The sequence below is a fragment of the Symphodus melops genome (genome assembly GCF_947650265.1).
Source record: "Symphodus melops genome assembly, chromosome: 2".
Lineage (NCBI taxonomy): Eukaryota > Metazoa > Chordata > Actinopteri > Labriformes > Labridae > Symphodus > Symphodus melops.
Genome location: NC_136692.1, coordinates 5,574,550 through 5,587,527, shown reverse-complemented (window position 1 = coordinate 5,587,527; position 12,978 = coordinate 5,574,550). Strand labels below are relative to the sequence as shown.

Below are 12,978 nucleotides of genomic sequence, written 5' to 3'. Positions count from 1 at the left end.
GGTTTTGTTGCTAATTTTTGTGGGATGAATGTGGTTGCCAAGCTACCATCAGAGCAGTCTGGTTTTTTTATCCCTCTTTATTCTCACGGAACAAATCAGAGTCATCAGATCACTTTTCCCATCAGATATTTTGACCTCTCAAGGCGTAAAAGGCACATGATAAACTAATGACATAAATGATGTCTCCTTTCCAGCAATTATTCCAGAGCTGTGCACTGATTATTGATGTTATTAGTTACACTGTGTTACACAAGTCAAAATGTCTGCTTCAAAAAAAAAACTTTAATCTGCATGCTTGTGATGGCTCTGCAGAGAACTAGTTTATCTCTGCAGATATTTCAACCCCAAAAAAGCTTCCAAATGATGTCCTATATTGTTCCACCTGTCTTTGCATTTGGCTGTAGTCATAATGAATATTGTTCATATAGTAATACAGTATTGGTAAGGTTTCAATAGTATTCCTGATGTTACACAATACGGCGAAAGGACAAATTGCAACCAGCCATTAATCTGTTCCTTTTCTGTATTGTTTCCTGAAAGCTGAAAGCAGCTCAGCCTGCCAGAAATGGCTCTTCTTGTTTCACTGCTGATAAATGTGTCCTTCACATACAATGGAAGTTAATGAAGCCAACATTTAGGCTGCAGATTATTGTGAAACTAATCAGCAGTGTGCTATATTTAAACTCACATTCCATCTTCTTCTTCTTTTTTTTTCTTTCTTCAGTTTATTTTTGCTTCAGCACGAACAAACATTTAGTCTTACTGTGCAACAGTAACGTCCTCTCCACTGGCATAAAAAGTTTGTGTGCTGTTAATAACTGAGTAATTATAACTTTTGCGTCGTGGTCATTTTTCATCTTTTTCCAATCGAAATAACCCCTTCTCATACTCTCTTACGACCACAATCTGTTTTATATTGCAAATGCAATTTGATCAAATTCATGTTGTACTTTAAAGGTCATGTTTTGTGCTTCATGGCTTGAATTAATATGGCTGAGTTGTAGCATGAAAGAAAAACAAGTTAAGTTATGCAGAAAGTCAAACATGTTTGCGTCGTCTTGGCCGACCCTCTGCTCTTCCCCATGGTTGTTTTCACTCTCTCTCTCTCTCTCTCTCTCTCTCTCTCTCTCTCTCTCTCTGTTTCGCCTTTCCTTCTTTGCTGCTTAGGTCATGCTTCTAGCTGATTTGTGTTTCACCCCCCTTCTGCTTCCTATCTTGTCAGGTTCTTCCTTTTCAGCCCTCTATACATTGTTATTTTCTTTGATCAGACTCCATTTATATCTTTACCTTCCCACTGTGCATGCTGACATCGCTGAAGGGATCTCTCTCTCTCTCTCTCTCTCTCTCTCTCTCGCTCTCTCTCCCTGTATCTCTTTCCCTGCTCTCTTCCTCCTCTCTATCTGAATTTCTCCTTATTTGTCTCCCTCTGTCTCTATCTCTCCCTCCCTCCCTCCCTCCCTCTCCATCTCATCCTCATCCCTCACTATCTCTCCACGCACACTTGACTCATTTTACACATTACGGTAGCATCCATCATTTCGCTCTGAGAAGGAGAAATCTCTGCTTTTTTTTTTTTTTTTAAATCTGTTTCAATTCTTTCTTTCCGGTTGTCTTTTATAATTTTCAACTCCTACCCTCTCCTGCGGATCCAAACCTAAACCTGGAACCAATATGTTTTATTTCCAGCTGGTGATCATGGCAGGGACTGTTCTGTTGGCGTACTACTTTGAGTACACGGACACCTTCCCTGTGCACGTCCAGGGCTTCTTCTGCTTTGACAAAGCCTACTCCAAGCCGTACCCGGGTCCTGAGGACGACAGCAAGGCACCACCCGTCCTTGTCTACTCCCTCGTCACCGCCATCCCAACTGTGACGGTGAGTCTGCGTTAAATAAATTTAAAAAAAACAACCTTCCTCCACAGGTGCTAATCATACACACAAACGCAGTAGCTAACATGTGACACACACACACACACACACACACACACGGCAAGTTCCTCCTCATCCACACGTGCTGGTTGTAGCTTGAAAGGAGGAGAGAGCTGTGTAGGTGTGTTTCCTCGTGGTTTCACTTCTCTGTTTGTGTGGATGTGTTCCCTGTTATAACCATGGCAACGGGCACTATATTTGTCCTCCATAGCGACAGCTACAGCGTGCACAGATTCTCCTCTTATTCTTTCAGACTGCAAAGCACTGGAACAAAATGTAACATGGCAGTCTAAATGGCCTCCTTTATTTATGCACAAGACGAAGAGCTTCTTCTTGCAAGACTTCAGAATGTGAATTAGAGCAACTTTTAAATAATTAAACACACAAACACAATTGCAGTTTGTAGGTCATTTATATTGGCAGCATGAACATGGACAGATTTCAGTCAATCAAAAGACGAAATTCATTTAGAATACATTAAAATACTTTCTTACAGTGCAGTCATTTTTGTTTTCACTCTACAAATTTACAGAACTCAATCAAATTAGCCATACTGTCAGCACGAGGAAACTATTAATAAGAGAACCGCTTCACATCGTCCTCCTCAAAGATGTCACCAGGATGGTCTGACTCGTCCCCCACAGCTTGTCCCTTTGATGTCCCACAGTTAAGTGGGATTATGACATGGCTGCCTCTAAGACACATATCAGGGCATCATCACACAACCATCAACACCATCACACAAAGATAAAGGCAGTTGTTGGTTATTTGTGCCTGTATGGATGAGACCACCCAAATGTTCAAGTTAAAAGAGTAGAGCTGTTTGACTCTTGTAGAGGTAAGTGTTATGGATGAAATTACATTTTAGAATAGTTTTGCATCCCAGCAAGAACTGCAATGGATGGAAGCTGCAGGTAGCAGTGTGTGTGATGCTGTAGAGTGCAAAGTGAAAGCAGTGTGGCTTTTTTTTGTGTGTGTGTGTGTGTGTGCCTGGAGCGTGAAGCAGCGTTTTTTAAAAGTCAGAGCATCTGTGTTCTCACTTGCTCCAAGATACATCGCCATCCCACGAGCCTCCGGTCAGATTCAATGAAGTAGCAGACATGTTCCTCGCTTCTCTCAATTCTGACTTTTAGCCCGAAAAGATCAATGGAGGAGTTCCTCTGACAGACAGCACAGATGTTTCCTGTAGCTACATATACCACGTGTGTGTGTGTGTGTGTGTGTGTGTGTGTGTGTGTGTGTGTGTGTGTGTGTGTGTGTGTGTGTGTGTAGATTGTGTGCATGTGTGAGACAGCCCCAGCAGTTTTCTAACTTGAAAGAAACTCCACATTTAAAAACAGCGGCAACAGAACAACTCGGGATAACTGCAGTTTCTTGCAGAAGTTGGTGGTTCAAGTTCAAAATAACACTGAAGACTACATATCCCATGATGCAACTCAAACAGCCAGTGAGGTGATTATACAACAGTTTTCACACGATGAGTAATGTTCCTGATGAATAAAATCCATAAAGTGCCTCTGGAAATGTCTTTGCCTCAATTTGCATCATCTTTAAGTCGATCTATTAAATCTTTGCAGAGGGGGCTTTCAGTGTCGTCCTCTCCACTCATAGGGCCTTTTTCAAACCAACCCCCGACACACTCCCCCTCCGTCAGAAGTCACACTCGCAGCTGAACGAAGTCCCCTCCATCCAGGTGTAGGGTAGAAATACAGCCACAGGCTTTGGGACAAACTTCACTCTCTCAGGTGGAAACAGGAAGTGTACGTTACCATGGTTACTCAGCTGCATCCTTGGGGAACGGCTTATTATTAATGTACGTAATACATTCTGTAAAAGTCTTTATGTAGATTATTTTTCTCTAGTAAATTTATATTAGCGTAGACTTATAGCAAAACGATCAGATGGAGCCCATATTCTTTATTGTAATTATTAATTTAATGTTTAGTTAGTTTATTATAAAATCAAAGAACAGGTTGTCTGAAATGAAAGCACAGACAAGGAGACTATAAATGAACATCACAGCTGCAAGACGTTTATTTTTTTGTTGTTGCTGAAATTAAGTTTTACAAAGAAATCAAAAGTAGAACAATGATAAATAAATAAGAGTGAGAAGTTGTCTGCAACATAATTTAATATTCTCTAGTTTTTGCAACAGTCCCTTTAAATATACAATCAAATAAACAGGTGAACAGAAGGAAGAAAGGAAGAGGAGGCTTTTATTTGATCCTTTAAAACAATAAACAGGTGAAGTTGTTAACGTCTGTTACACGTGATCATCAAGTGGGCATCGGTGCAGACTCGCTGGCGGAGGGTTTTATGGCCCACTACCACTCCCCGCTAAGTGGTTTGAGACGGACTTAATATGGCGGGCCCTCCACGTGGACACGCAAACGGAGGGGTAGTGGGTGGGGCTAGGGTGTAGTGGACGGTTTGAAAAAAGACCCAGACACTCAGCCTGCCACCACTCAAGGCAAGTGTGGTTTAAGTTGCTGCCCTTTCTTATTGGATTACCACACACTAAAACTGCAATAAAAGAGTTTTGTTCTTATAGCCATTAGGCTCTGAAACCCAAAATGTCATAAATATGAGTTCATCTGTAATTACTTTTATGTCGGCCATCTACATCATGCTACTTTAATGTGTGGACTCATGACCTAAGAAATTCATTAGTTACGGATCAGCTTCAGACATTTTTATTCAGCTTGAGAGGCGAAACAAGAATCAATAAAAATGTGAATCTTGATGAATCCTGTAAGAGACAACGCTTTACATTTAAAAATGCTATTTAACTTTTTAAATGATCAAATATTCCAAAATGTATTTATTTACAAATTAATCACAAAGTCGGTTCTTCTTTTATCAGGCTCATACAGCTGAAGAGAGTGAAGCTTATGTGCAACTATCGTCTGCTGTTTAACTGAGACTTAAAAAGAGGTGATTAGGAACAGAAAAAGACGGTGTTACGTCTTCAACGTCGGCAGTCTTAGAAATTCTTTCTTAGAAATTGGCATTTGTTCTCAGAGGCATAACTCCCCTATCAGACAATTATAGATGATGATTGCAGATCGGTGCCAAGATTGGACGTTTCGTAACGGGGATTTGTTAAAGAAGTTGATTATTTGTCTGCTTTTTCAGGGTGAGAAGAGAGTGGGGTCTGCAGTGCAGTTATTATATTTCTTCGCTCCACTCTCTTTCTCTAGTGAGTCTGCACCTCGGTTCACCTTATGAACTGCTCTGGCTACTCCAAGGAAAATTGACCAAGAAGTGTTAACGACAGGCACAGACCAGAAGGCCTCTTGATATAATTGGATAGACCTCGAGAAATGACACTATTATTGTGTAGCTGTGGTAATGTTCAAGTCGTAAAAGTATGAGGTCAACACATTACATACAGTAGTTTAGGACAAGGACTCAATTTCACCTGAACCTGCCCAACATGGTTATGATTCCTTAGCGAAGGAAATTCAGGACAAATATCTGCAGGAGTTGAACAAACATCTGATTGTAGGAGCAGTTGAGTTTTTTAGATGTTGTTAAAGGCAGAATAAGCGACTTTTCTATAGAGTAGATGTCTTCCTTGAGCACCAACATGAAACCGAAACATGCTGCTGTGCTATTAGCAAGCTAATTTTAGCGCTCTTTAGCTTGCTCGTAGCTTCACAGTGCATGTATATTTCTTGTTCTAAAAATGCTTACCTGACATTCAAACAAGCAGTGAGTCCAGTATGTTATTCTTCTGTTCTCTAGTACCTCTTAAACAGCTTTCATAAGCTCCATGTAAACACATGTAGATACGGCTCAGACAACATCACAGATCATTGTGGACAGTCAGAGAGACGGCAGCGCCTTGCTAAGAAACCAATGAGGAAGATGAAGAAACCTGCGAGCTTGTTCAAATAAAATGAAGGAATGTCAGATTTCAAATGCTTAAAAAGAGTACGTTGAAAAAGTTGATCAAAAGATACATTTGTTTAAGCTAATTGTAGCTAAATGTGGTTTGACTTTCGTTTGATTTACTTTATCAAATATTTAATTGTTTTATTTCTTTTAGTATAAAATTGCTATTTTCAGTCATGTTATGATCAAATGTTGATCTTGCAAGTACTTATACAACTTGTTTTTTGTGTTTACCAATTCTTGTTGACACATTTCTCTGGTAGATTATCTAGATTACATTTGGATTATATGACCACATTTTAGCCCATGACAAGTCATACTGATCCACATCTCTGAGATTAGCAAAGAATGGCGACTTTACAGCTTAATATTTGTTACTGACTTCATCTTTGGCACAATCACACATTTGAGTTGGGCAGTTGTGTTAATAGCATCAGATCTGAAGGATCTGAAGAAAATCTGAGGCAAATGATTCAGATATTACACGTTACAGCTTCCTAATGCCACGCTGAACATTTCACTTTTCCGGTTTAAAAAATTATCCAACAAAGTCTCCTGGGCCTGATCCCTAAAAAAAAGTCTGACTGACATTGTTGAAAAGCAACAGGAATCTCTGAGGGCTTTCACATCAAACTGCACCTGTAGGATCTGAACAATACAGCAGAGCTGAGGCCCATTTGGGAACTAATGTGGTTGATCGTCTAAAATAAGAGCAAAGTGCTGTGAGTGCGATTGTGCGTGTGTGTCAGGCATGCAGAGACAAAGAGAGAGGAAGTGAGAGGGTGAGCAAAGTAGAGCCACTTGTGTGGTACTCGGCAAATATGCTGCAAGTATCGGTGCATCAGCGAAGGTGAGTGTGTGGGCGGATGACGCCGCACATCTTCTCCTACACTTCCACAGAAAACGGATTCTGCGTGTGCAGGTGGGAGTCGATATGTGTGTTTGTGTGCGTGTGTCTGACTAGAGCTGGGATCTGAGAACTAACCAGAATGGCTACAGGCAATCTCTGTGACTCTCCAAAACTGTTGTTAATATATCATCGTCGCACAAACACATAAAAAGCAATGCTAGTGCATATACACAAAACAAACACACACTTAGGCCAATGATCACATCAAGCTTACAGAGCGAGTGAAGTGCAGTTCAACTTTGTGCCGGTATATGAGAAGAAATAGGACACAAAACCTCAAATTAGTAAAGTTTTGTTTTATTTCTCCTTATGTGGGTCAGAAGCGTAATGCTAAATACTGTTGCCCTGGAGAGAGCCTGGCTAATGCTGCTAAATCATAAGCCTCTCAAAGAGTGCAAGAAGGCAAAGCGAGGGTGCTCTTTGAGCGCACAGACAGTGAGAGAATGCAATGTGAGGAGGAGAGAGACAAATTACCAAACAGAGCCGCGTGAACAGAAAAACCAGGGAGGAAACAAGTGTGGGGGGGGAGGGGGGGACATAATGAAGGCTATGAAGAGCCAGAGAGTCATTGCATGTTTTTTTGGCAGCGACTGTTAAACCTCGAGAAGAGCTCTCATGCATTATGTAGCTCCGTGTGACAGAAAGATGGGATACCAGAGATGCAGACTGTGTCATCCAGTCATGCCAGAGTTTATCAAGCAAATGCCCATTATACATAATATAATGCACTGTGATGCTATTACTATCCTCTCTTCACAAACAGATGCTGGACGTGATCATGGCCTTATTTTAACACTGAGTATGTGTTCACACCTGGGCATGGGAGCGATGGAAAGGGGCAATATTTGAATCAAAGAGGAGGAGTGGTAAAGTCAGGTGTCTCTCAGACGGAAGGATGGGAGTTCAATCCAAGTTCAGTCAATTGGTTTCCCATTGGTTACTGAAGGGCAGCTTTATTTAAAATGGTGTCTCAACCTAACATTGATCAACCAGTAACAGACAAAAAGGCGGCGCTGATGCAGGGCTTAAAGCCTTCACATACATGTATCAGTCATGCTCCTAATTATGCATATCTCTTATCTTCCTAAAATCCAAACTGAATAGTTCAAGTCATCCCCCGACCAGCGTGAGTCGACAAAGACATGCAGTATCCGAACCAACGCTGTTCTTTTGAACCAGGCTGTACACCTGTTTAAAAAACAGACAACTGGAATGTTTCCAAGATCTTCAACTAGTCAAGAACCTACACAGACAGTCCAGGTGAATATTTATAGGACGGTGATTCTCTTTGCCCTCCACTGAACTGACACTGGTTCCATTTCCTGCAAGATTTGGATTTTGTTGTGAATCTTTTTCCAACAAATAACTCCAATCTAAGATAGCATGAAGTCTTTTTGAGGTGTCGTCAGCTGCTGAAGGTGATCAAAGCCTTATTTTAACGGTGGATTTTTCTGGTGTCGAGAGTAAAACTGCTTCCGACCAAATGTTAACAGACGTGTTTGGAGAAACGCATTGAAAAAGAGACAGAGATACCAGCTCTTCTCATAACAACAACTTTAGTAGAACAAAGGGCAAAACGGTCCTGAAGTTTGATAGACTGATAAGTATTAATTACACAGTTAGACCAAAATTAGCCCATACGATGCACATGAAATCCTCAGTTATTGACTCATGCCATCATAATACCATTCACCAACATTATTCAATTCATGCTAACTTATGACTACATTGGAAGCTTGGTGGGCTGCATTGAGGCGCATTGGTTAGCCATGGCCCCCCACAACCTTCAATGAGATAAGTAACGGATGGACTGATGGACGCTTGGTGGAGTACCCAGTATAGATAGATCGAATCAGCAAAACTGGTTGCAATTTCTTCCTCATTTTTCCATCCTTTAAGGACCCTCCTGTTTTCTCTTTTCCCTTCAAATTGAACTCTGCTGGTGTGAAATCTTAGTCAACAGTGAAAATCAGCAAAGTGGGACTTCCTCCACCTTCTTACCCTGTGCTGATTGTACCGTTTTATTAAAATTACTCGTTTCAACACTGAATTAGCTGTAAGGAATGTGTCATGATGGTGGATTTAGCTTTAAAAAAACACATCTCTTCCATATCCACAAAGCTCTCCCTCCGGCTGTGACGCTATGCATCAATAACACAAAATCCAATCCTTCTGATTAGACCTCAGAGAAAAATATTGAAATGCCGAATCTACCTGTGGCCACTGGCACTTTTCTTCCACTTTTTGTCAAAAACACTTAAATGTGGAAAGTGGAAAGTGCATTTTGTCCCTGCATCTTACTTACTTACATGTTTGAGATAGACGCATATGATTGGAGTGGTGGGGAGCCTGGAGGTGAGTCTCCCAGCTGCAATCATGCTCTCTCACTGCTCTTTTTGTTATGTTAATGTCTAGCAAATTATGTTGTTCAGTAAATCTGGGCTTTTCCTGTTCTCCGTTGTCGCCTGTTTTATTCTTACCTTCCATTGTTATTATAATCAGAGCTGTCATCTTTGAAAAACAGCATAAAAGAAATCACCAACGCACTAAGTCGAACGATCACACGCTCCCCCATATGGACACAAAGTGAGGCTGATGAGGTACGTGAATTAAAGATCATGAAACAGGACGAATTGTTTAATCATCCGTCTCTTCTGACATTTTCAATCTGATTGCAGCTTTCATCAGCTTTGTATCTCATCACACATGCCGGGGCACTGTATATATATATATACATGTGTATACAAACATGCACACACACACACACACACACACACACACACACACACACAGAGTCCTATGCCAATATGCAAATTCAGGACAATCCTTCATGAATAATGGAGTCACATATGACAGACAGAAGAGGATTTGGAGGAAGCATAGAGCTGAGAAAAGATCTGTGTGTCACTCTCAGACTCTTCTTCTGGTCTCTTCCCCCCAGCCAATCATCTGAGAGGTGGTCGCTTTTCTTGAATTCCTCGGAAGAAAAACTTTCTCCACAAATGTAATGTGGGAGTCTTCAGTTGGGTAGTATTCGAGATGGGTCTTGGTCTGTGTAGCACCTTTTGATGGTCTCGGTCTCGCCTCTGAAGCACTATTTCTCTGACTTGTCTTGGTCTCAGACTGGGTGGACTTCAGATTTTAATTCAAGAACGGTCAAGACTACAACTGAAAGGCTGTTTTTCTCCGTCATTAATGTGATTAGAATCACCCCCCTCAGGTTACAGCCACCACCTTCCCAATGTTCCCTGCACACAAGATGAGGATTTTTCATTGACATTCATGGCCTTGGTCTTGACTTGGTATTCATCTCTAAATGTCTAGGTCTTGTCTCAGTCTGGTCTCGTATATCTTGTTCTCGGTTAGTGTGGTCTTGAGCACATCACTAGTTATCATACAAATTCCTCTTTGTGTCTGATTCATATCATACACTCACATGTTTTTCACATTGACCGTCACCGTCCATCTTTTTGCACCTGTCCATCTTGAGGTCTTGCAGTCGTGTGCGTGTGTGCGTGAAAAAGAAAGTGACAGGCACACAGACATGAGTGTGTCAGCAGTTGCGCTTATGAGCGGGAGCAGTGACAGAGGGCACAGATAAAAGGGGATAATCACAGCTTTATCCTGCCACTGCCAATCAGCCCGGCTGGAGGATTGAGAGCTGAAGACAGCAGGCCATGCAGCCCCATGTCGATACGCCTGACCGGGGTATCCACTCCCATTGTGACAGCCTTTAAGACGTGCGCTAACCCACAGATGAAAACCCTAATCCAGCCGTACACTCATACCCCAACTACTGTTAGATGAGCTGTGAGGTCTCTCCACACACTGATCCAGCATCCTTCTGTTTCCCTGTGACAGAGGGCAAAAGGGAGAAGAAAAAAACAGCTTACAGGGAGAAAAGGAGAAAATGAGGATGCGTAGAGAGGCTGATAGGTCGTTAGCAAGATAAAGACGGAGAGGGATAGGCTGAAGGAAAGAGGAAAATACAAAGAGACGAGAATAGAAGGGGAGAGGATGATGTACCGGATCATATGTCAAAACACGGTTTACACTTTACAACCGCATCTCAACTGTGGGAGAAAGGGAGAGAGAGAAAGGCAAGAAACGTCCAATTTATGTTTGAAAGAAACAAAGATGTTTTCGGTAGCCTAGTTTCTCCTCCACAAAGACTTGGGAAGGCTGCCCAGGAATGAACCAAACCGAATAAATAAAAGCAGGGTGAGACAGAGAGATGGAGAGAGTGTGGGTGATGATGAAACTGAAGCAGCTAAATTGTCATGGTTACCATCGCTGGTGTGTGTGTGTGTGTGTGTGTGTGTGAGTGAGAAGGCTACGTGTGCATGTGTGTGTTTCAAGTAGAGCACTGGGCTCGCAATGTCAACAAATGTCATGTGATATTTGCAGAAGCTTTATGTCGACTCTGTTAACGTCTTCCTACTTCCAGTTGGTGTGACGTCACATTTCGGAGGTGCGTAGGCTTCCGCTGGAGACACACATTGTGTCCATAAGAACAAATGATGAGGGATTTTGCACAGAAGTGATTCACAGTGTGGCAGTGTCTGGTTTTATTACGCATCTTTCGTGTTTTATTATAATGTCCTCGAGCTATTAATGACAAACGAGAGAAATTTGAAACGTCTGTTTGGAATGCACGGATACGCTCGCGTGAAATTTCCGCACTCCCCCTCAAGCTTAAGTTTCTTTTTATACGCCCTGACGTCAAACTGGCATTTAATGCTGCATCACTTGTTTCTGCTCTGATCACCGTTACTCATCACACACAATGAGAGCGTATGGTATGCTAGTCTCTCCTTCTTTTTTTTTGTACGCCATGGTTGTTTTGAATATGCGTGAGTTTTTTGCGATTTGATGCTATGTTGAAATCTGTTTGTGTGTTTCTTCACAGAAGGATTGCAAATTGAAAGTTACGCATGAGCGAAGGCCTGGGAAACAACATGAACACCTGTTTCCGCTCTCTGTCAATCCAGTCAGAGCTCATCATTACACGCTGAATTGTCTCCCTACAAATTCTTTAAAAATCAGGTTTTCATCTGAACAGTGCTGTTGTGCGATAGAGTCGCCTGTCAATGTTTTTTTTTTCATTGTTTCCCTTCTTTTAACCTCATTGTCACCTTGCATCAAACAAGACACACACACACACACACACAAACACACACACACACACAGAAGTCACACACACAAAGTAAAAGCAACTTTCTACAGTTTGCTGTCACCCCGTAACAATAGGTAGAAAATAAAAGAAAGCCAATTAAGGCCCACTCAACCTCCCGAGTTTCTTCCACAGTCTCTGTTCCACCTCTATTCCCACACACTTGCTTTCAACTTATTTCCACAGTTGTCAGAAATGAAAAACTTCAGCGTTCCTCTTGAAGAAAAACTCTTATTTACAGCTTTCTCACACCTTCTTTTTCAACAATGAGGGCCGTGTTATCTTTGTGCTCTCAGGTAGGAGAAGACAGGTGTGTCTCAAGCTTCAAAAGCCTTTTTATTATCCTCTTTTTCAATTTCCATCAACTCCTCCTTTTTCTTTTACTCCATACTACCCTATTGCATCTGCTCCTTCTCCCCTCCTCACTCTCTTCCCTTTCACAAAAACGGCTGACTGAAATCCATCGCAGCACCTCCTTGGATAGTTGACATCTCTCCTTTCTCTCTGACTATCCCAGGATATGGAATGAGTGGTTAAAAAACACACAGACTTGCCTCTAGGACACTGTCAGAATCTGCTCAACACTAATTGACTGCCGAGTGATTTTCCCTTTCGTTCCAGTTGATACCAGTATAGTGAAAAAACTTTTCCTTCCACTGGGAAAAACAAAACAAAACGCAGTTTAAAAGTTGACGTCAAACCCACTGGCAACTCTGAAATACCTGCTTCAAACACTTTAGATGTTTAAGATGCAAGAAGTCTCTCTGACAACTTCTTGACTTTCACAGCCCCTGTTCTTGCCTCGTCTTATCCAAAGTGAAATATCTCAAAAGTGGATGCATTTTTATTTCCCTAACCAGAGCACAACATCAGTTTCAAATGAATTTCAAAGTCTTACTCAAAGAGAATTATCCTCATTTCCACTTGTCAAAAAAAAAAATCACTTGTGTGTTTTAGACTTTGAAGTTTCTGTGAATGCACAGGTGGCCACTGTAGTCCTAAAAAGTGCTTGTTGGAGGACATGCAGTGGAACAGCAGCAGACACCTCAGCATGAATAAGAGGATATAT

At 41.6% G+C, this 12,978-nt stretch overlaps 1 protein-coding gene across 2 annotated transcripts in view; it reads left to right on the top strand.

Annotated features, from left to right (window-relative positions):
- Nucleotides 1-12,978, top strand: part of plppr2b (phospholipid phosphatase related 2b) — a 44,824-nt gene that overhangs the window by 18,094 nt on the left and 13,752 nt on the right. For both annotated transcript variants that reach the window (XM_079337933.1, XM_079337934.1), the window contains exon 3: nt 1,687-1,875. In XM_079337933.1, coding sequence (XP_079194059.1) covers nt 1,687-1,875 — 189 coding nt within the window. The remainder of the gene's footprint in view (nt 1-1,686; nt 1,876-12,978) is intronic.